General features: G+C 42.7%; 1 protein-coding gene across 2 annotated transcripts in view; it reads left to right on the top strand.

The window, feature by feature from the left end:
* acaca (acetyl-CoA carboxylase alpha) overlaps positions 1-25,059 on the top strand; it is a 206,279-nt gene that overhangs the window by 34,810 nt on the left and 146,410 nt on the right. For both annotated transcript variants that reach the window (XM_068008235.1, XM_068008234.1), the window contains exons 16-23: positions 2,275-2,356; positions 4,523-4,668; positions 4,779-4,929; positions 6,794-6,928; positions 9,666-9,812; positions 11,747-11,935; positions 13,491-13,591; positions 16,787-16,875. In XM_068008235.1, coding sequence (XP_067864336.1) covers positions 2,275-2,356; positions 4,523-4,668; positions 4,779-4,929; positions 6,794-6,928; positions 9,666-9,812; positions 11,747-11,935; positions 13,491-13,591; positions 16,787-16,875 — 1,040 coding nt within the window. The remainder of the gene's footprint in view (positions 1-2,274; positions 2,357-4,522; positions 4,669-4,778; positions 4,930-6,793; positions 6,929-9,665; positions 9,813-11,746; positions 11,936-13,490; positions 13,592-16,786; positions 16,876-25,059) is intronic.

The raw sequence follows: 25,059 nt of genomic DNA, 5'->3' as shown, positions 1-25,059 counted from the left end.
GAGTCCGAACGGCTGTTTTCAGGGCCTCAATGGCCTCATTGTGGAGCCGTACTTGAAGCTCGATGGAGACTAGCCTTCCCTCCATCACAGACATTCCCGCACTTACCCGTGACACTATCTGAGATGCCTTCATGTCCGTGTGTCAGTATCTCAGAGATTCCCTCCTGTACCTGTGCCACCATTCCACTCATGCAGGAGTTGGACTTCTCCATCCTCTGCGCGATTGTGGAGAGTGCGCGTGGCACCTGTTCCAGAACCTTGCAAATGTGCTGCTGCCCCTCGATCATTCTCCTTTTAATGGATGGCCCCCAGGGTTCAGCATCTGTGTCCAGCTGAGCAGAGCCTGGAGAAGAATGCTCCCACTGACGCGGACTCTCCACAGCTGCCCCAGCCACCAGAGTCTCCTCGTTCTCACTTTTGTGTGGTGACTCACCATGTGCAACCCCAACTAAGTGACGACGGGGACCCACCGAGGTGTAATGATCTGTGCTGGTGGATGGCTCGCTCAGATGTGACGGTGCCCCCTCAGAGGCCGGCAGGCCCTCTGAGGAATTGCTCTCCGCCGTCACGGCAGTCGCTGAAGGCCCTGTAAGAGAACAGAAGGCAATATTAAGCATGGTGACAGATGTTGAGCTGAAGAAGGCAAGGCATATTAACATCATTTGCTGTTGAGTGCTGAATGTTAAAGTTCTATCACCAGCCGCTTGTCGGGTGGCAGTCTCGGTGTCCCCCACGGACAGGCACTCGAGGGTGTGGCTCAATTTGAAAGTGTCCTGCTCCGCGTCAGTGAGGACCACCAGATGTTGCGGCCCCCCCCTCCGGTCTTCGCCCTCTCTCGTGCATTCTGGGCTCTCTTCTCCGATAAGGGGAGAAAGTAGAGAGGCGTGAGTGAGTGATGGTGACATGGCCAACCGCTGAATGCATCGGTTTGGGTGAGGGTGACGTGAAAGAGATGCATCAGAGGGTGAGTGTGAGACAGAGGCATGAGATTGTATGAGGATTGGGTTGAGTGGTAGTGGTGGGATGAGTACTGGGGAGGTGAGTAAGTGCAGGTAAGTAGAGGATGAGGTTTGAGTGGGTGTGAGGAGTGATGTGATAGAGTAGTGTTGGCGGTGCAGAAGGAGTTGGGGGGGGTGGGGTCGGTGATGTGGAAGACTGAGTGTAGGAGAATGAGTAAGTGTACTCACTTTGGCTGACCTAGTTAGGTAATTGAAGCGCTTCCTGCACTGAATCCAGGTGTGGGATATGTTGCTGCTGCTGCTGACCACCTCTGTCACCTTGAACCATGCCTTCTTGGTGGCAGAGGGAGGCCACTTCCTCCCGTCGGCCAGATAGGATATGTCCCTCCTCCTCCTCACCCCATCCAATAAGACCTGGAGTGATGCATCACTAAACCTGAGAGCAGCCTTTCCCCTGGGCTGCTCCATGCTTCTGTTTTGGTTGTTTGCTGCAGGAGCAGCATTGGAGGACTGCCCCTTTAAATAGGGCTTCTCCAGCTGACAGCTTGTGATGCAGGTGCGCAGTCCGCCCGCTGCGCACGTTTCCAACGGGAAACCCGGAAGCCAAGGTAAGTGGCTTCAATTTACTCTCTATCACGTGGGGAACCCACCGATTTTACTGGGCGGGTTACCCACACGCCCAGTCGACCCCCCGCTGCCAACCCGCCTCCCTGGTAATATCAGGGCTGATGTGTCAAATGACCTCCTGCACTATAAATGTCTTTGGTTTCTATGGTTTAATAAGAACCATCATTCCATCAGCAGAAATTAATCTTTTCATTTAAAAAAAGGGGGAAAAGGTGTACCTTTACAGTTGAGCTGGTCAGTGGGGTAGGAAACAGTTGCACCGGGCTGCAAAAAATCTGATACAACAGGGAAGTCAAAGGAGGTAACCATAAAGGATTGGCGATGAGAAAGTGAAGGTAAACTGGTAAATTAATTTGTTTTTCAGTTCACGTAAAGCTAGGATGTAACAGAAATTCCGGAAACACTCAGCAGGCTGAGCGGTATCTGTGAAGGAAACTGAACAAAAGATTCAGGTCTACGCCTGAAACATTAACTCCTCTGATCTGTCCACAGATGCTGCCTCACCTGCTGAGTGTTTCCAGCATCTGCAGTTTTTTTGCTTATTGTCTTATTGAAAGTAACAGCCCTGATGAGTTGAGTGACAATCCAACTTGTTCAGTGGGCTGGTGGGTGGTGATTTGACCTTTTATGAAAGTCAGGTCATTCCCAATCATATTAATTATCTGACTGTTTGTTTATTTTTCCTTAGAGGCCAAGTCTTGCCGGCTAATACTCTTCTGAACACAGTGGATGGGGAACTCATCTATGAAGGGGTGAAATATGTGCTAAAGGTACAGTCCTATATGTCAAGAATGCACTTCTAAACCTTCTCAGGGCCTGGTTTTCAATCTTGTTTTCTTTCCTAAGTGAAATGAAAAAGGTTTCTTCTGGTCACTGTGTACCGGTGACAATTTGTTCTTTTCAAACACTTGTACAATTTTGCTAGAAATTGGAAATGCATGAAATCTTGTAACTGCGCTGGCAGTGTTGGAAACACACAGTGATTAGAGGAAATCACCAAGTACTTGTCAAAACAAAACAGAGGTGGGGAAACAAGGAAGTGCAGTGGGTTAGAGATGGATCTTTCCACCTCTGGGTTAAATTCTTCTCTCTCTGTTGGCTGAAAGGATCCTGTGTTTAGTCTGTGCAGTCTCAATCCATTCCCTAGAGGACAATCTCACTTTGGAAAAATTGCCACACTGACGCAGTAGGGGGTGCTCTTCTGAGGTTGGAGCTGATGTATGTTATTGGAGAAAAAGAAAAAAAGACTTGCATTTATATAGCGCCTTTCACAACCTCAGGACGTCCCAAAGTGCTTTACAGCCGATGAAGTACTTATTGTGAGTGTAGTCGCTGTTGTAATGTAGGAAACGCGGAGGCCAATTTGCGCATAGCAAGGTCCCACAAACAGCAGTGTGATAATGACCAAATAATCTGTTCTAATCTGTTCTAGTAATGTTAGTTGAGGGATAAATATTGGCCAAATCTTTGTGCCACCGTTGGTGGCTGTGCCTTAAGCCATTTAGGCCCTAAGCTCTGGAATTCCCTCCCTATACTTCTCTGCCTCTCCTCCTTGAAGATCCTCCTTAAAAACCTACCTCTTTGACCAAGCTTTTAGTCACCCCATCTAGTATCTCCTGAGTTTTGACTGGTTATTAAATGTGCTGTATAAATGCAAGTTGTTGAATGTGTAGGGAGTTGAGCGCAGATCTTAATGTAACAGCATAGCTATAACTGTGTTGGTACACAAATATAGGCAACAGCAGCAAAGAATCAGGATTACAAGTGAAAGTAACACCACTTACGGGTCTGTGGGAAACCTAAAATACTAGCAGAAAATCAACATTAAAGAAGTTGTCAAATTGGTACCTTGTTGCTTCTACGTAGCACCCTGGTTCACTGCAAGTTATAAGATCAGGAAACTAAAAATCCATTCAGCCTCCAGTACATTGCTATCCAATTTTGGATTCAGGGAACTATCGTTGTGAAAATGTCAGTGCGGTGATTTAACAGAGCATCAATAGCCTTTATTAAATTGACAACAGGGACTGATTCCAGAGTGCCTGGCTGGAATATTAATTATGGATTGACTGGTTGGATGTGTGTCTGGATCTTGTCCTGTGTGCTTAAAAGTTATAAGTAGTTGGAACTTTTCTCTCCTTTCCCCACTCCCCCCACTATGACTCACTGGCAACATGTTGAATCCAGTGTTGAACTGACCATAAAGGCCAGGAGATGCCCAAGTTTGATTTCAGATGGGGCAGCAGTTGGGGTGCCTGAAATGGCCACAGTAGCTTAGGGAAGGCAAAAAAAAATTAACCAGGGTTCCCACCCATGATTACTATCCAGCGACCATTGCTGGAAGGTACGGGCAAGATTGAGCTGTGAGGATCTCACTGCACCCAGTGGTCCATAACCTGACAACTCACTGGCTTAGGTATCTCATGAAGTAGGGCCCATTAAACAAGATGCTGGAGGACGGCTGGAGCCCATAAAACTAGGGGCTTGGGGACTTGCAGCGAGGTGAACTTAGCTGAGGAATCATGGGAAACACTTTCCATTTTTCTTTATTTTCATTGTGATTTTGTTTTGTAACTTGTGTAATTGCATCCTCTCTCCTGCCCATATTGTCCCACCGCCACAAATTCTCCTCTAGCTGGGACAGCAGGAGCCTGCGCCTAGTGCTGCTGCTTTTGTAAGAGAAGCATTGTTTAAGTGAGGGGAGATAGTCTACTTCCTTTATCTCTCACGAGAATAACGCTTGCACTGGGGGGGAAAGGCTGAGGCATTTCATCCAAGACCTCTGGTTGAGGCCTGTCCAAAACTGGCAAGTGAGTGGGCATCCACTTCAAACTGATGGGCATCTTTAAGCTGATTGATAAAACGTTTAAGTTGCAGCCTCAGTTGTCCCGAGGAATTCCAGAAATTGTCAACAATGCTGTTTATTCCTTTCACAGATTACGCGGCAGTCGCCTAATTGCTATGTAGTTATAATGAATGGCTCTTATGTGGAGGTGGATGTTCACCGGCTGAGTGACGGTGGCTTGCTGTTATCCTACGATGGCAGCAGCTACACCTCATACATGAAAGAAGAAGTTGACAGGTGAGGAACAATTTATTTTTGTTTCCCCTGACTCCCACCTTCAAAAACAGTATTCTTATTTGACCTTTGTTAGTAACGCATTTTGACGTCACAAAATCTTTGTGTCACAGATACCGTGTTACGATTGGCAACAAGACCTGCGTCTTTGAAAAGGAAAATGACCCATCACTGTTACGCTCGCCCTCAGCGGGGAAGCTGATCCAATACACAGTGGAAGATGGTGGCCATGTTTTCACAGATCAGTGCTTTGCTGAAATTGAGGTAAATAATCTTTGCCCTTGGTATTGGCCTGCTTTTTTGTCTTTCAGGAGTTTTCCCAGCTAGTCCTGTTTTAACTTCAGGCCTGATAAGCAGGCTTTGAATGTCTCCCATCTTCTCTTCTTTTCTTGGGTTGCCTCTCACTGCCTTAGCTTGTCACATGTTATTTAGCACAAAAAGTAATCAAAAAGGCTCAAGGAATGTTAGCCTTTATCTCAAGAGGGTTGGGATACAAAAGTGAGGAAGTGATGCTTCAGTTGTCTAGAGCCTTGGTCAGACCCCATCTGGAGTACTGTTTTGGGCACCGAAGCTCAGGAAGGATATATTGGCCGTGGAGAGGGTACAGCGCATATTCACCAGAATTATACCAAAATGTGAGGACAGGTTGCATAAATGTGGTTTGTATTCTCAAGGCCATTTCAAATGATGGGATTCAATAGGATAGATCCAGAAAAACTATTTCCTCTGGTGGGGGATCCAGAACAGGGTGGGGCATAATCTTAAAATTAGAGCCAGGCCGTTTAGGAGTGAAATCAGAAATCTAGAATTCTCTCCCCAAAAGGCTGTGGATACTGGGTCAATTGAAATTTTCAAGACTGAGATCGATAGATTTTTGTTAGATAAGGGTATATAGGGATACGGAACAAAGGTGGGTAAATGGAGTTGAGGTACAGATCAGCAATGATCTGCTTTAATGGCAGGACAGGCTCAAGGGGCTGAATGGCCTACTGCTGTTCCTATGCTCGAATGTCATTAATTTCTTTCCATTGTCTGATGTAATAATCACCAGTCTTCTTTCCATCTGTTTTTCTTTCATGTGGGTAACAGCGATACTCTTTTTTGTTCTCCCACTTGCTTTTGTTCAGATTCTATTAAAATTTTTGTTCATCAATCATTTTTCAGTTCTGATGAAGGGCTGTGAAACGTTAACCTATCTGTCCTCTTCAGTGATACTGATTGACCTGTTGTGTATTTCCAGCATTTTCTGAGTTTGTTTCAAATTTCCAGCATTTGCAGTTTTTTTGCTTTAAATTCCCTATCCTCTTCAAGTCCTTTCATAGGTGGCAACTCTCCTCCCAGTCATGTGTGAAAAATAGGAGTAATTTAATGAATTCATTAAAATTAATTTTAATAGATGGGAAATCGTGGGGGCTTGCACCCAAATTTCCAGTATGTGTTCCCAGCAGTGCAGCTTTGAGCTGAGTGCTGTGAGGTTGTAAAATTACCTCTAAGATTTCAAATGTTCATGAAACCAAGTACAACTGAAGAGATTACATTGGACGAGGGTAAGTTTGGAAGCACGTCTTGAGGAATTAGGAGGGATTCTATCCTCGTGACCCGCTGAGTGAAATTGCCAATTATTTGCCTAATTTGGAGCAGTTTTTTGTTATGATCTCATGCCTCCTAGGAACTGGGTTGTTACAGCTAAAATTATTTCAATTAAGAATCTTACAGCTGGTAGACAGGGGAGACTCTCACCCCATTAGTCTGTGCTGAATTTGAACCCCATTAACCAGGCTAACTAACTGCAATGTCCAGTTCAACCCCCACCCCCCAATTTAAAAGAACCCTGGCTGGAAGAAAGGAATAACTTGCATTTATAGAGCGCTTTTCACATCCTCAGGATGTCCCAAAGCACTTTACTGCGAATGAATTACTTTTGAAATTAATCACTGACCCTGTACTGCACTGAAGTGTGAGTCGATATTATGTGCTCAAGTCCTGGAGTGGGGCTTGAACCCATAGTTTTCTAACTCGGAGGCGAGAATCCTACCAAGTAAATCAAGGCTGATTAGACAATGGAACCTAGCTTGCAAATGTGTAATGAGCTGTTAATAGATGTCAAATGTATTTTTTTTTTGTGAAGGTAATGAAGATGGTAATGACACTGGTTGCTCAGGCATCTGGCTGTATTCATTACGTGAAGAGAACGGGAGCTGTCCTTGAACCAGGTTGTGTGATTGCCAAACTGCAACTAGATGATCCAAGCAGAGTGCAGCAGGTAGGAGATGGTTCTGCTTTTAGTTTTAGGTTTGCCGATCCCTAATGTCTCACCATTAACCCTTTCAGTGACTAAAGCCTGTACTTTGCACTGCTAGCTTCCTTTCTGGATAATCTAGTAACCAAAAAAAATGGCATTTTATGAAGGAAAATATATGTGAAACACTGCTTTATTGTGTATTAAAATGGTACAATTACAAATGAATGACTATTTTCGAAGGTTTTCTCTTAAAGCATACTTGTAACTTATCTAGTCTCTTAAAAATGGCTGACTCCAAGCAGAATTCCATATGTTAATTGCCTCTCTATTTCCTGTTGACTTTTTGATGAAGTTGTTACTGAACAATATTTAAGTCACACAATTCATGGAAAGTATGTTGAAATATTTTAAATGTTGGTGAAGGCAGCCGTGTCAATCTCTGGTGCGGGCTTTGACTGGGATCGGTGGGGTGCGGGCTTTGACTGGGATCGGTGGGGTGCGGGCTTTGACTGGGGTCGGTGGGGTGCGGGCTTTGACTGGGGTCGGTGGGGTGCGGGCTTGTGCTGGCAGTTTCTCCACACAGCGACCTCCCAATTTCAGTCAAGCCACCAGGTGAGATTATGTGGACCTGAGGCATTTGTGTCTGTGCTGTAGACTCGATGTAACATTTCACCATAGGAAACAGGCAAATTATAGAGTAAATCATCCTGAGTCACTCTTGCACCATCTAGTCAAGGCCAAAGAGCGATGATGTTTACGGTGATCTTCCAGGGTGGCTCATAGAGACAAAAGCATTCGGAATATTCAAAACCCATTTAAATCCTAAGCATGGATGAGCCCTAATGGGCTGAATGGCCCTTTCTTGTCAATTTGTACCAACTGAGCAAGCTTGAGTTTGGCTCTTTTGGTAAAGTCTATGTCCAGAAGATACATGTTCATCCCTAATCCTGTGCTCTTCATATATTTCAGTGTAATATGTGAATATGGTGTGGTTTACAAAATAGAAAGGTAACGTATTGGATATTTAACAGAAATTACAAGAAGGTTATTTCTTTTGAGCCGGATTTAAATTAGAGCAATTTAAGTGCACATAAGAATGTCAGGGGATGAGCTAGCATCCATCCCTTGAGAAGAATGCACTCAGAGTGCATTCACACACTAGCTTCAGCGTTGCAGTGAAGCAGTTTCCATTGCTGTGATGAGCAAATACAGAATGAGGCCAGTGATCTCGGAGCGGATCACATTGGAACTGCCCAAAGGAAAGGCCCAGGAGCTGGAGTTGCACATTCACTGCAGAACCAAGGCGCCAATGTAAATACAGTCTTTGCATTGAGTTTGAAAGGACAGAAGGATGAGAGCACGGCTGAAACTTTGATGGCAGGATAGATAAAAATGGAGATTTAAGCAAAAAGCCCTGAACAATTGGTTGTACCTCCTGGGGATAATGTAGGAATTTATTTTAAAAATTATTTGTAAATTTAATTAGCTGTCCTATGCACATATATTGTGACATCATCATGCACGACACAATAACATATTAATAGTCTTCATTGTGTTTGAAACCCAGGAAGTAAAGAGTGAGTTTTCAAGGGGCCACAATAAATTGAAACACAGTCCGTAGTGATTCGCTCTCAGTTCATTTACTGCAGTGTGAATGCACTGTTAGTAGGTGTCGTGTTTGCCTGAACAGTAGCAAGAAAATCTCTGGCTATTGGATGGTCTGTGAGAAATGTCAGCAGTTACATTTTCAGCAGGCAGCTTTGTAGTGCCTCCAAGTGGTAGGATGCAGGTTTGCACTTGAAGGTTGCCTTTGCCGAATGTTCCTAATTCCACCTGATTTCATCCTGAGTGGAGGTGAGGAATGCGTCCACTAGGAGGCAGGGAAAGTCAGCTTGGGCCACTTCAATTCTAGTTCTCAGTTACAGAGGGGCGAGGAGTAAGTTGTCTGCCTGCTCTCAAGCATATCAAGTGAACAGACAGACATAAAGAAGGTTGAAGGGGAAGGGTAGCAAACCAAACCTCTAGAAGTTTCATTTATAACAAAAGTTTATTTACAGGCTCCCCCAAAGGCTCATCGAGTTTATCCTTATGCAATGAATAAGTGAATCATGCGGACCAGGAAGACCCCAAGTCAGCACTGTTTAATGATATCAGCTGGGATGGCAGTGGGGAGTCTATAATCGACCTCCGTACTACTGGATAGGAAGGGGAAAATTGGCTATGGTTCTGGGTCCTGATTGCTGCACAATTCCCCTTACTGAAAGTGTGCACGTGTAGATATTGGGTGAGGACAGGATTAGACGTGACCGTGATGACCTTAACAGTTAACTAGCCCGGCGACATTCACTGTTACTGTTGCTCATACATGGAAAATAGCCACTTGAGTGAGATGACTAAGGAAGGCCCATGAAAGGGAATCGATGCGTTCAGGAGAGGAGAAAGATGAAAAATTTGGCGCGCTTATCAAGATTTTTTCAGTATTTTATGAAGATTGGGATTGAATCTGATAGCTAGTCATCAAACACTTCATGTTGGAAAGATTATGAAATATGCTATGATTTCATTTTGACACAATTATGCACTTTGCTACTCAGCAGCCTCAAGTAGGCACTGTTTGAGTTCCTTTCTCAAGCTACATTCTAGCAGCAGAATACAGTACAGGAAATCTGATGGGGTTCTGAAGTTACATTCATACAATGTGTACCATTTAGGTTTATTCCTGAAAAGCCTAAGTTTTGTGTGTTATGCTTAATTCCAGGCGGAGTTATTTACTGGACCACTGCCCAAGATCCAGAGCTTGGCCCTCCGAGGAGAAAAACTCCACCGTATCTTCCATTACGTACTGGATAACCTGGGGAACACCATGAATGGATACTGTTTGCCCGAGCCCTACTTTGACATCAAGGTACCATCACAGAATGATGTGCAGGGACTTTGCAGAGGGGTCCTGCTAGTGTTTGTCTGGCAGATGGAAAACTACTTCAAGTTAAACCAGAACGATGAGGCGAGGGGATGCAGGTTTAAACTAGCGAAAGACAAATTTAGGACTGGGGTTCAGAAAACTCTTCACATAAAATATGGTCAACATGTAGAATGGACTTCTGGGTAGGATAATGGAAGCAAAAATACTGCTCTAATTTAAGAGACACTTGGATGCTTTGATGGAGGGATTGTAGGTATATTTCTGGGTGGACGAGCTAGGGTTGGTCAAGTGCCTTTCGTTGTCTGTATCTAATTCTAAATGTTTTAAAAGTGAGACTCTGATTTATTGACATAGATCAAATAGTAAACATGCAGTTCAATGTATCATCAGCTTTCACAGCAATTTTGAGATGTGTTAGATCGCAGCAGAACTTAATGAGAATGGAAGTAATAGTGATATATATGCAGGAGAGATTTTAAGATTGATGATTTATTATTTGGACAAATCTGGAGGGGTCAGGCATTATGTGTACTATAAAATCTCTGCAGCACTAATTAATTGCTTCATATTGGTTTTTGTTTTGGGTTTAAGCGCACTTTATTGTGTTTTCAGTGCCAGATGTGTATCAGTGCGTGTTCGATAAAAATGTTTATAGTGCCTGGTATGGTGGCACAGTTAAGTGGTGGTCTGTTTAGAGTGCTAGCACATCAGTTGGAGGTGGCGAGACGTCATGCGATGAGTTACAAATGATGGTCGTGCATTCAGGATGGGGTGCAGAGCAAAAGGGAGGCTCTTCCCGACAGAGACCAAGGGAAAATTGGAGGTACCAGGCTACTGTTGCATTGGCTGGTTGATTTGGCTGGTAAATGTTGGGATATAAAAAAAGGGGGAGGAAAATACATTAAATGGAGATTGTAGTAAAAAAAAAATGGATCAGTTCATACTGTCCTGCTGTGTTGTTTGTTGTCTAGCTGATGGTGTTCCAAGAACATGTGAAAATGAGGGACATGAAGAGACCATCTGGCCCAACGAACCTGCCCCACACAGTCATGATGCCTTAAGTATCATGATTCACAACACCTCCAGCTGCAAATCCAAATATTAGCTTTTTTTCAAGTTTTCTCTACCATTCTCTCACTGGCTGAAGGTGCTGCAGTTGCTGGGGTGCAATGCCTCAGGCAGCCCTCCAGCATCGCATCCAAATGGCCACTCCTGTGTGAGCCTCGATGATAACTATCAACGGGCTATTGAACTGTGGATCTAGAACTAGAGGGCGTAGTCGCAGGATAAGGGGTCAGCCATTTAGGACTGAGAAGAGGAGGAATTTCTTCACTGAGGGTTGTGAAGCTTTGGAATTCTCTACTCCAGAGGGCTGTGGATGCTGAGTCGTTGCGTATATTCAAGGCTGAGATAGATAGATTTTTGGACTCTAAGGGAATCAAGGGATATGGAGATCGGGCAGGAAAGTGGAGTTGAGGTTGAAGATCAGCTATGATCTGATTGAATGGCGGAGCAGGCTCGAGGGGCTGTATGGCATAGTCCTGCTCCTATTTCTTATATACTTATGTGGAGGGGTTACAGCCAAACCCAATCCAGCCTTTGCCCAACATCCACATATACGCATTTTCCAGCACGAATCGTTCAATACTGATAAGGAACAGAAATCCCAGCATGATTTCCGCCCCCCCCACACTTTTCCCAGTAGCCTAGGCGTACTGAGGCCAAATGTAGCTGCTCGTCTGAGATCAGCTGACTCAGCATCATGATTGAACCTGGAAACTTTTGGTCTGTTTTAATCAGTACCACAACACATGAAACAGGTACCCACTTAAGGCAAGGGGGAGACTCGAAGCTTCACGCAGAGGGAACGTGCAGCGAGCTTAATTTTTGACTTCTGTTTTATTCTTTGGTTCAAGTTGAAGGACTGGGTGGAAAGACTAATGAACACCCTGAGAGACCCCTCCCTCCCACTCCTAGAACTGCAAGAAATCATGACCAGTGTTTCTGGAAGAATCCCTCCAGCGGTGGAGAAGGCTATCAAAAAGGAGATGGCGCAGTACGCAAGCAACATCACCTCGGTGCTCTGCCAATTCCCCAGCCAGCAGGTACTACAAGAGCTTTTTGGAAAGAAAGAAATTTGGCCTTAAATTAAATTTAGAAATTTTTGGTTTTTCCCGCTGTGTTAAGATATTATTCAACAAAAATATTCAATATGGGCCAAAGCAGAATGTTACAAAGGGACATGTACAGATTAAGTGAGTGGACAAAACTGTGGCAGATGAAGTTCAACATGAGTAAGTGTGAGGTCATCCACTTTAGATCCAAGAAAAACAAATCGGAACATTTTCTTAATGGCGAAAGATTAGGAATTGTGGTGGAGCAAAGGGACTTGGGTGTCCAGGGATACGAATCACTAAAAGCTAGTGCACAGGCACAAAAAATAATTAAAAAGGCTAATGGAATGTTGGCCTTTATCCCGAGGGGCTGGAACACAAAGGGGAGGAAGGTATGTTTCAGTTGTTCAGATCCTTGGTCAGACCCCAACTGAAATATTGCATTCAGTTTTGGGCATCGGACCTCAGGAAGGATATATTGGCCTTGGAGCGGGTACAGTGCAGATTCGCCAAAATTATACCAGAGATTAAAGGGTTAAATTGTGTCAGGTTGCATATACTTGACTCGTATTCCTTTGAGTTTAGATAGATTTTTATTCGGTAAGGGTTTCAAAGGATACGTATCAAAGGTGGATAAATGGAGATGAGGTACAGATCAGCCCTGATTCAATTAAATGGCAGAAGAGGCTTGAGGGGCTGACTGGCCAACTCCTGTTCCTATGTAAACACTAATGACGGTTAATTGTATGCATGGCATCAGAGAGGAAGCAAAGTCTAAGTACCCTTCCTTTTTATATATCAGGAGAAAAAAGTCATGTTATAAAGATTCTGAATGACTTGTGATGAAACAATGAACTGCGAACTGTAAGGGTCCTAGAACTGGCAGATTCACTTACCCTTTCTAGAGCCCCAATCCCAAGCAGCGGCCTACTTGAGGGCCCTTCTTTGGAATCTTCCAGCATGCCTTACTGCAGAGTGATGGGTTGAGGTTCACAGCCAGGATTCATCATGCAGAGCTGCTGATTGGCTGTTTTACTAGTACTTTGGGGGCGGATAGCCCCAGCTCCAAAACAGCGTCCTCATGCTTTCTGTTGCTGGAGAGCAAAGCAAACTAAATCCCAGCATCAGCCTGCAGTCAAGTGAGCCGTGGGTCCAGAAACGCATCGTGCAGCAGATCGGTCCAGCGCCTCTCGGCCGCATTCTGTGTATTACTGAGTAACTGTCTGTACGAAGTGCCACAGTTCGAGAGATTGCTGTGTACTGTGCCAAAAGGTTTTAAACCACAGATTAGGTGCTATGATTCTTTATGTGCCAGTTCGACTGTACTGTAGATAGAAGATACTAAGCACTCGATGATCTCAAAGATGGTGGTAATACATACCTGATATGAGGTTACTTTCCCAGGCTTTCAACTAGAGATAATCTGAAGAGTCCCTCAAAATCGTAACATTATTTACATATTGTATATTAAAATTACCGGATACATGCATTTAAAATCTCTGCCAATTGCAGATAAAATGAGTCTCTCTTTCTTCTCCATTTTCAGATTGCCAATATACTGGACAGCCATGCTGCAACATTAAACAGGAAGTGTGAGCGGGAGGTTTTCTTCATGAATACACAGAGCATAGTTCAACTGGTACAGAGGTAAGTAAAACGGGTGGTGGGGGTGGCAGGATCAGTGCTGAACAGTCATCATCAAGTTCTAAAGGTTGGCTTAGGCTTTTCAATGGGCCCATTGTGACAGGCATGGTCAGTGCAACAGCTCAGGAGTGTAGCGTCTGCACTATAATAGCATTTATACAGGAAACGGACAGTTTGTCAATCTATCTGCTGGGTACATGCATGATGTGACTTTGTGATGCCCCTCCATGGTCAAATAGTTTGCTAACACCTACCTCCCAGGCTCTTGCGTGAAGAACACTAGAGAGCGTCAAAGCGCAGCGCAATTCAAGTTCACAGCTGTAATTTCTTCTTTGCTTTTTCCACTCTCCTTACCGGCTGACGGATAGTGATAGGAAAAGTGAAGAGACTTTTACGCATCTTCTAGCAGCCAATCATATAGCTGCGTAAGCTGAGTTCTGGAGACAGGTCACCTGCCTCCTCAGCTGGGGATATTCTGTGTCTCAAGAACACCAGAGAAATAATGGGAGAAGAGGGAAAAAAAAATACAATGCCATTTAAAAACAACATTTTCATATCCATTTCCTGGCTACGTTACTGTCTGGGATCCTTGGTCCCCAGTAGTTCAGTGGGTGTTGTGTGTCTGGTAATCTAGGGATGTTTTCCCCATTTGTGCTCTGATCTGTTATTCAGAATTTGATTTCAGATAAATCTAGATTTGTGGGGAAGGGGCAAATTTGAACCACTCCTAATATTCTTCTTACTGACCCAGAACAATTCTGGGATCGGTGGGAGAGAGTCAGCAAAATTCAGTAGCATTCATGCCGACCAGTGGAACCTGTACCCTCCAGTACCAGATACATTAATTGATCAAGGCTGGCTTGTATTCTGACCAGTCTTTAGAAATCATGAAATAATTGGAATTGTTCAGTCAGAGCTTTTGTCTAGATTCAAGGTTGCACAGAATCTTTTTCATGTTATTTTGTGATTATTATTTATCAATTGAAATTGTGATGAGGTTAATATTACACAGAATGTATGGCACAGAAACAGGCCATTCGGCCCAACTGGTCCATGCCAGTGTTTATGCTCCACACGAGCCTACTCCCTACCTACTTCATCTAACCCCATCAACATATCCTTCTATTCCTTTCTCCCTCATATATTTATGTAGCTTCCCCTTAAATGCATCAATGCCAATCGCCTCAACTACTCCTTGTGGTAGGTGGCGAGTTCCACATGCTAAACTGGGTAAAGATGTTTCTCCCGAATTCCTTATTGGATTTATTAGTGACTATCTTATATTTATGACTCCTGGCTCTGGTCTCCACTGCAAGTGGAAACATCTTCTCCATGTCTAACTTATCAAACCCTTTCATAATCTTAAAGACCTCTATCAGGTCACCCCTCAGTCTTCTCTTTTCCAGCCTGTTCAATCTTTCCTGATAGGCATAACCTCTCAGTTTTGGTATCATCCTAGTAAATCTTTTTTGTACCTTTTCCAGTGCTGCTATATCCTTTTCATAATATGGAGACCAGAACTCTGCACAGTACTTCAAATGTGTTTTAACCAAGGTTCTATACATGTTTAACATAACTTCCCTGTTTTTCAATTCCATCCCTCTAGAAATGAACCCCTGTGCTTTGTTAGCTTTTTATATGGCCTTATTAACCCGCGTCGCTACTTTGTGATTTGTGTATCTGTACTCCTAGATTCCTCTGCTCCTCTACCCTGTTTAGACTCTTATTTTCCAAGGAGTATGTGGTCTCCTTATCCTTCCTACCAAAATGTACCACCTCACACTTAACTATATTGAAATTCATTTGCCAATTACACGCCCATTCTGCAAGTTTATTAAAGACTTCCTGGCCTGCCTTGGCTCATATATATGCATTGCAAAAATCACCTTGCAGTGTCTTTGCTTGTATGTGTTGGTGACTTTCAAATGTGTCTAATAATATAATAATTTGCATCTTTTCATGAAGACATTTGAATATTAAATGAATGAAAATGCTTAACCTTTGGTTCTAATAGAGTTTCTGTATTTAGTATTTATGTATTCATGCTTTTAAAAAAAAGTGAGTCAGCCCTACATGTTAATGGCTTGATTATTGTGGTAATGTTGCTGAATAGAAACTGTTGTCAAAGCATTTTTGAAAATAGCTCGAAATCATTTGCTGCCGTTGAAATGACCGAATGTAATTGTGGAACAGACACGAAAATAATGAAGACGATAAAGTTTGATATGGTTTCTTAGGACCAACCAAAACATTTTGCACGTTGGCCCACTGACTTCAATTAGTAAAAGTACTTAGTGCCACAAATGTTACTTGTCAGGTTTACAACACACAGATTAATTATCGTACGTCACTTTTTAAAAATGTTGATGTGTTTTCTCCTCTTTTTGCGCTCTCTGAGATTTGGTTGAGTGACCCCAGATATCTTAAGGGCCTTGCTCGATGTTGCCCTGATGGTATCGCTCCATGGTGCTGCCTAAAAGATGGTTGGGTAGCCAGGGATCTGAGCATCAGACACATGGCCAGAAGATCTTGGGTTCCAAAAGTGGCAGTTTACTGAGCTTTTCATCCTGAGGTAGATAAAGCGACTCCCATGTTTTAGGATGTGAAGACTGCAGGTACGAAACTGAGCTTATTTTTGGCTAATGGAGACCGACCGCCTTTCGGCTTTTTGAAAAAAAAAAAGGACCATTAGTGACCAGGTCAGACCCAGCTGATCCAGTGAACTTGGTTCAAACTATTGTCTGTCACAGGATAGAAACTATGCTGACTGGTTGAAATGTATTGGCCAGATTGTATGAGTGTACATGTGTTCAATGCCAATCAAACCCAGCTCTCCTAAGCCATTGTATCATCCTTTTTGTAGTGCCAATTAAGACTATTAGCAAAGTTTGGACAAGTTAGTAAAGGAATGACTGTAGAACAACCCAAATAATGATGTAATGTCATTACTTAAACAATCCCATCAACAGCAAAATCATTTTATACAAACTAAGAAAAAAAACTCAAAACCCATAAAAATCAACAGTACAAGATTGATCATTAGTAATTAGTAATAATTAGAAATTGAGCTGTGTTTTTGAAGCAGGCTGTTCGAGGACTTGAATCTGTCCCAAGCCCCCAAAGATACAGCACCCTTTACAATAATAACTCCAGGCTGTTTGTAACAATGAACTGAACTTCTCAACTCTGGTTTTTCAGGTATCGGAGTGGAATCCGGGGCCACATGAAAGCTGTTGTCATGGATCTCCTCAGACAGTATCTGAAGGTGGAGATAGAATTCCAGCAAGGTTCGTCCTGCTTTATCTAACTCATTCGCAACACTCAGAAATACAAACACAGCGATGCTTTTCATTTTCATTTAGTACGTCTTAAAAGTGAGTGCTCTTCCTTTTTGTCACAAGCTGCCTTAATTCTATGTCGTCTTCATCAACTGATGGCTAGCAAACCATGTGAGTTTTGACCCTCCTCCTCCCCAAATTCACCCTACATAAGAGCTACAATTTGAAAATTATGTTTTGTTTAGTGAATTATTTTTGCTCACCAAGTTTAAGGATGTCGCGCTGAGGATTTGAACATGTTTGTTTCTTGCCCAGTGTCAATATTGAGGTACAGCAAGGCCAGATGCAGACTAAAGCTTCCTCTCTTCTGTCTAAACAACATGCCATAACTCCAACTTTATAAGAGCTCCGTAACCAGTAGGAAATTTCCATTTCCCACAACACCCATCCTTATAGTCTCTCTAAGTGAGATTTCCAGGCTTGTTCCAAATAGTCAGCAGCTTTGGAATGTGGACTGGTGTCTGCTAGGAATGAGCTGTTACTGCCCAAAGTTATTTCTTGCAGACCTCTTAGAGCCAGTAGAGAAAGGCAATCTTCGGCACATTATTCTGGGCTGTAGCTGAACTGAGGATCCAGAGGTGAAAGCAGAATGTGTGAGCTGGTGTGTTTCCATTTCTGATATAAGCCAGCCAGTGCTTCGGAGCTGGGTCAGAATGGCCAGAGTACTGTGGGATCAGTGTCAATGATTTTCTTTTTGCAGCATTCGGGAGCACCAACTCCTGAACGTGTATATATGACTGGTGAAAAGTATTTTTACATTCAGATAAGGGCTTTAATGCCAGCAGAAGAAAGGAGATTTAGAGGTGACTGTTTTTGATCAGTGGTGAGCTTGCACCACCTGATTGGTGTAGCAAAACAAAATCTGTGCAGTGACGTTGTTAAAATAGGGTTTACGATCTACTCCTATCAATTCAAAGCTGTTTTTTGCTTGCAAAAATGTGAATTTCCAGTAGTACAAATTATAGGCTTGGATGATAGAGTAGTGTGTTGTGGTGGATTTTGCATCACTATTGACTTACCACAAGATGGCAGCGGTGTATTGTTTGGTCAGGATAGGCAGCTGTCCATTGTATTAAAACAAATTACTGGAATATCTTGTTTCTCAGCAGCAAGAACCAGTGGGAATGATGTGACATTGTATAATTAAAGCACAATATAGAATTAAGGAAGGATCCAGATTTGATTCCCATCTGTGTTAAATTAGCTGACCGCAGCTAGGCCAGTGGTAATGAGCTATAATTGGCTGCAGCGTGACAAGGTAAGGATAGCGCCTCCGCTGCTGATTACTATCGAGTGATCCCTACTGGAAGAACACACACGTGGACATCTAATAAGGACAGGATAGGGCTCAGCTATGATATCCACTGGGGTCAGAAAGCTGACAATCGTTGTCAAGACTCGTAGGTGAATAATGGCCACTTGGATGAAGTGGTAGGGAGCGAATGCTGTCCGTAGACCCATACCCCAGTAGGGGAGTTGACATCTTCGGACGAGGAGTGTTGGGGAGAAATTTGGAAAGGGCAAATAAAGTAAGGAAATTTATATCTTTCTGGTCAGTTAAGTGTCATAATTACTTGAAGGAATTACACATTTTCTGGATTTTTCAGTAGCGGGTTGCTTGTGTCTGACTCTTTTCCCATATTTGTTTCCCTGGTTTATATAATGCAGGAATAGCTCTGGGCACAAATTGAAAGCGAGAGTGGTCTATCCTAAATCAGACCCCATCTGGACTACTGTGTTCAGTTGTGGGCACCGCATCCTAGGAAGGATATATTGGCCTTGGAGAGGGTACAGTGCCGATTCACCAGAATGATACTGGGGCTTAAAGGGTTAAATTATGAGGAAAGGTTGCATAAACTTGGATTATATTCCCTTGAGTTTAGAAGATTGAGGGGTGATCTAATTGAGGTATTTAAAAGCATTCCATAGGGTAGATACAGAGAAGCTAGTGGAGGAATTCAAAACAAGAGGGCTTAATCTTAAAATTAGAGATAGGCCATTCAGGAGTAAAATCAGGAAGCATTTTTTCACACAAAAGGTAGTGGAAATCTGGTTAAGGGTATTGAGGGATATGGATCAAAGGTGGGTAAATGGAATTGAGGTAGACATTAGCCATGATCTAATTGAATGGCGGAACAGGCTCGAGGGGCTGAATGGCCAACACTCGTTCCTATGTACTTCTACTGCAAAATGACAGAAAAAGTGGAAAGCAGTTAAATTTTACACTTAAAACCCTTCCAAGTTATAGGTTGTATGTTTCGTAAGCTTATTCTGATTAGTATCAAAATAGTCAATTGTTTTGTGCTGTGGCCTTATGTGCACTGGGAATAGGGTTGAGACTGCCCAAATTTCATACAGAGCCAGCAGAGAGAGATGAGATCTTCATCCCTTGGAGGAGAGAGAAAAGCCAATGGACATTGTGTCTGTAAGGTTAACAATTGAATAAAACCAAAGGTAGCTGGATGTGCGGTCCCACCATATGCCACTTTTACATTAGCAAGCAGTCTTTGGATTCATTCTGAAATTAATCAAAATCTCACCTCTGTTTGCCACTATAAATAAGCTAGTGTGTGTGTAATGAATTGGTACCAGCGTAAGTGAGACATGTCTCGGAGTGGATTTCATTCCAATGTCTATTTGGATGTATGGCAGTATAAGCTGTCAGTGGGCTCATTATGATCCAACTCCCCTTGCTGCCTTCTCCCCTCCCCCTACAGCTTCTGTATCAGTGGATACATTCCTTGACTGGTAGGGGTAGGGGGAGGGGGAAGTACTGGGAAAGAAGATAAGCATCCGGTAGGAAGGAATTGGGTGTTCTGATGATCACCATGCATGAGCAGGCACATACATCATGCATAGTGCCTTGAAGTTCTGTATATATGTCTGATTCTACATGTTAGTTCTTTGAGTTTCAGAGAAAGCTGCAGTTCCTGTGGTTAGTGTAACATGGGCATCACAATTTAGGTGCACTAAATAGTGCTGAATGAAGCGTTTCAGCAGCCAGGAAATACCAGGAAGGTGCCCCCAAACCCGACGTGGTTAAATCGGACGTAGGCGTGTTGGAGTCAGGTTTCACGTTTTTCGTGGGGGGGAGGGGGGGTGGTTAAAACTTCATTACAATTACCATTATCATCAGTGATTTACGGCTACTTTAATCTTTTCTGTTGCCGATATTACTATGAAAAATGGCCCCAAAATCAAGATGCACGTTGAAAGGTATTTTACATACATATGTGCATTATATAAAAAATGATGCCAATGCCGATTACCACCTCAGACTCCGTGATACTGATTTTCAATTCAGTTGATCAAAAAGGTTGCAGAACAACAGATTATGGTCATTCCCAGCATAACAACTGGTTGCAATCCTACCCTGCATCACCTGTGGTGAACCCAAGCTCTCTGTATCAAGACACCAAAATTCTCAACTATATTAGGAAGTTCCATCTATGATGCATTTCAAGGGGGGGGGGGGGTGGGGGGGGTAAATTGTTGTACATCTGTTATCAGGGGAAAGAGATAGATCAACATTTAATGCCCCAACAAGGTGCCCTCCATTGCATTTCATTCTTGTACTATTTGATGTACAAAATATTTCTTTTTAAGTCATTTTCACTATTCCTTCAGCTGTCTGAATGATATTCCACAAAGTCACACCATGATGATTAGCAAGATCTGCAAAACTCACTTCTCTCAAACCAGAATTTCAGACAGCTAGTTGTCATTCAGGCTGTGCTTTCAGGTGATGTGGTGTAGACCTCAATTGCAGTCTACCAGTTGTGTTAGACAGATTTTGTGTTTCATTAGTTGGATCATTTGAGGGATGTTGTGATTGCTTTGCAAGCCCCAGCAGCTGGACCGACTCCAGCGTTGTAAAATTCCTATAATTCAGGAATACAGAGTTTTCACAAAGCCAGAGTGCTACAGAAGTATGTTGGCTCAGCATTTTGTCGATACCAGCTTAGAACTGAATTTAGCCTTCTGTATGAAAATTGCTCTTTGAGAAGTTTAAAGAGGCAATCACCAGGTTTAAACAATCAAGGAGCTATTAAAAGGTCATCCTTTGACTGTCCTTCATAAAGGCAAAGGATGCTGGACCTTCCAGTTGACATAGTATTCCGCTGGGTCTTCCAAAGGTTTCTCGAAAAATTTATATTTACAATTGTCTTTCCTTTTCTCCAATCTTGACCTAAAGGCACTTATCCTTGCTAGGCCACAGCTCCTTCTTTGCCAAAAGCTCTCTGGTGCATTACCCAAATAGATATTCTTCATACTTGAGTGTTGGTCGGTTGTTCAGCTGTGGAGGACAGCACAGCTGGGTCTGATCTTGTCCTCACTGATGGCCACACTTTTTAAAAATCTAGCAATGGATTGCAATCAGGTGCAGGTGTCCTCACCCCCTGAGACCAATTGCGTTCCATTGGTGCCATCACTGAGATTACCTAGATCCACACAGACCTTTGGTTTGGTCATTGGATTTTCTTAGTCTTTCTGACTAAATAGCATGTGAGGTAGTGCACTTATATACTGAGTCCTGTGGGAAGGAGCTGAGTCAGTCCCCAAGCACGTCTTCAGAAGATATGACTGAATAATCGTGCAGTCATTCAATGCTGCCCACAATATTAGACATCTACCTGTTCTGGACTCGGAAAGCTCCAAGGCCAAGTAAAAGGAGTTCTACTGTGTATTTCAAAGAGCTATTCTTAAAAGAAAAAAGGCAATTATTTTGTTGAACTTTCCCCTTCCTCGAGATGGAAAATGTACCAAACTCCCAGTCTGAGATTAAGCTAAGACTGAAGTTTAGGGTGATTCAATGCTCCCGCGACGATCTATACTCGCAGAAAGCGCGTAGCCCTACCTCCAACCTGCGCTACCTGTGAGCACAACTCTCCTACTGTTAGCACAGGGTCACAGAATCATTGCATATGTTAAATAAATGTTGGTAATTTCAAACCACATCTTAGTGGGAACAAGTGTTTCATGCGAAACTGCCCAGAATTTGCCACAAATTGGTAGTCTTACCCCGGAATGACACAAGGACTGCTGATGAGGGAAATAGAAATATTTACACTATATGGAGGTGGGGAAAGGCATCTGAATCTGGAGTTAAGATACATATGATACTGGAAGTCTTATTTGGGGATGCTTTTGGACATTGAAACTGTTCTATTCCCCAAAGCTAACATCTCTCACTTTGAGCACACGCATCGTTAAAAATACAGAAATTTTAAAAAGCAATGACACATTCCAGAGAAGGGAGCTAATTCTCCAGACTGCAAAGAGATTCAGTTATCTGGTTCTCTTGTAGATGAGAGTTTTTTTAAAAAAAGAATATTAACAGGCATGGTGGGATTAAACTAGGTATTTGAGTGGAGAAAACACTGGCAGACATGATGGACCGAATGGCCATTCCTGTTCTGTCAATGACAAACATTCCTAAGACATTAGTTTCATAAATATTGGAAACTAAACAGTTCTGGTGTTCCACGAGTTGATGGTAGTTGTCATATTTTCAGTCTTGAATGCCCAGTTTAGCCAACTTACATTAGGTCCCTGCAGTTTCATCTATTGATTTACTGGTTGCCCAAATATTCACCATTGGTTCGGATAGTAGTGATGGAGGCCATATCAGTAGAACTGTTGGTGAAAGGTCATGCCAGGTATTTCTTTACAGCAGTCACCTTCTCCTTTGAATCTCTTCCCTTTGGTTGGAGAGCAAGCACAGCAGTCATTTTGACAATATTTTTAAAAATTCCAAATCTTGTCATCAGTAAGATTTACAGATCTGCTTCTTAGCTGTACACATGACTAAACATGGCACTGTGAAAACACATCCTCTACTAACAAAATTGTCAACTCTTATTTGCCTGTTTGTCTCTGTCTATCCAGCTATCTTATCTATCTATCTGTTTCAAAAGTGTCCTGTCACACTTCAAAGTAGCAGAAGTATTTTAGAAGGAGAGCAAAAGGTGGTCATTCTCTGCTGTTATTTCTTTGGACCTGGTGTAAGGCACTTAAAAGCATCTGTCAGTCTGAGAACATCCCTCACAGAAATTAAACTTTGTGGTCTTGAGAACATGCCACTTAAATGCAGGTTCACCTTAGTAGCAGAATAATACATGGTTTGTCACACGATACAATTTTCCTGTAATCATGAATCATTGTATCTTGACTTCTTTTGACCCAGCAGAAACCAGCAAAAATTAAAATACAGCTTACTGTAGACTATTTTGTTACATCAGATGTGAGGTGTCTTCTTGTTATTTCAAGTAATTTTAATGATTTGAATAGAGCAGAGATGGGCATAGATCTACCGAGTGGCGCATAGGTATTGAGACTGGGGAAGCATAATGTTCAGACTGAGATCTGATAGTGGGAAGGCATGGAGCAAGAGGCTGGTAGCCCTGCAACCTGCAGACCTGCAACCCTGGTCCAGAGGATGGGTCCAGAGTTGGTCTGGGAGCAGGTGCAAGTACGGTTGATTTTCCTTCTTTGCTTTGTTGAGGTTCTCTCAGCTGATAGGTCTGTAATAGCCACTTGACCAATAATACCATGTGGGTCCCACTGACCAATCATCTTGCTCAGAAGAGTTGCTCACAATTTCACTCAACGCTTACAGTACTGAAAAAACTGGATTAAAAAAAAATTAAGGTGAAAGGCCAAGGCTCATAGTACAAGACACCTTTTGAGGTTGAAAAATAAGGTCAATTGGGAAGCAGTAATCATTTTTAAAAAAAATATTGAGAACTGCAGGCCACCACTTAAGTTGAAGAGAGTAAAGAAGTGAAGTAGTTCAGGAAGTAGTTAGGCATCACCACACCTGGTTTTAAAAGCATCGAGATTATAGGAGGAAGGAAAGACTATTGGAGGTAAAGAGTTTGAGGTTTGAGGTCCTGAGAGAGAATGAGTTAGAGTAGGAGACTATATCATGAGTTTGATTTCAAGTCCGTAGGCACATACCGAGGAGGAACAGGTACGGGCACCATATTTGGAGCTGAGTAGGAACATAGAAACGTAGAAAATAGGAGCAAGAGTAGGCCATTCGGCCCTTCGGGCCTGCTCCGCCATTCAAAATGATCATGGCTGATAGTCTAACTCAGTACCCTGTTCCTGCTTTTTCCCCATATTCCTTGATCCCCTTTAGCATTAAGAAATATAGAAAGACTAGTTCAAAGGAACAATGGCTATAGTAGTAATGATAAAATAGAGAAAGGAGGGTAGATTGTAACAGAGTGAAGAAGAGGTTGTGGCCTAGAAGTGAGGTAATATAATAGCCTGAGCACCCAAGCAAATGTTTCCTGTTTTGTCACATCTCAATCAGTTTCCCTTTTATACTCTTATACATACATGCACAGCTTTCAAAAGTTATCTATTCTTTAAAATGCCATTGTATTACTCTGCACTTATTGACGGAACAAACGGTAGCTTTGAGCACATTCATAATCATTTGGCTGGAGAGTGGTATTTATTGTGATCCAGATGGGGTTGCAGAATTTTGAAAACTCCAAGTTGCATATAATTTGCAATTGTAATTAATGTTTTCAGGAAAACAATTTGACATTGCTTCTCTCCCTGGGTGCTGCCAGAATAATCTTACAACATAAGTACATATAATGTGACATAATTTGATGGAACATTAAAGAAATCTGCATCATCGAACTATCAATATAATTTATATTAAATAAATTGTCTTTCTTCATTATTCTAGTTTTCAATGCCAAATTGGAATATCCTGGAGAGAATATCCGCACCGCAATGAAGGCTAAAATCACATAGAAACTTAATTTGACATGTGTAATTGTGTCAGGCTTGGTTGGTAGTTCTCACCTCCGGGTTCAAGCCCCAAACCAGGGAAAGAACATTGGTTAGGCCACAGCTTGAGTACTGCGTACAGTTCTGGTCACCACATTACCAGGAAAGATGTGATTGCACTAGAGAGGGTACAGAGGAGATTTACGACTATGTTGCCAGGGCTGGAGAATTTTAGCTATCAGAAAAGATTGGATAGGCTGGGTTTGATTTCTTTGGAACAAAGGAGGCTGAGGGGAGATTTAATTGAGGTATATAAAATTACGACGGTAGTGGATAGGGAGGACCTATTTCCGTTAGCAGAGGGGTCAGTGACCAGGGAGC

This window comes from Heptranchias perlo, chromosome 28 (assembly GCF_035084215.1).
Source record: "Heptranchias perlo isolate sHepPer1 chromosome 28, sHepPer1.hap1, whole genome shotgun sequence".
NCBI lineage: Eukaryota > Metazoa > Chordata > Chondrichthyes > Hexanchiformes > Hexanchidae > Heptranchias > Heptranchias perlo.
This window is presented reverse-complemented; position numbering and strand designations above follow the sequence as displayed.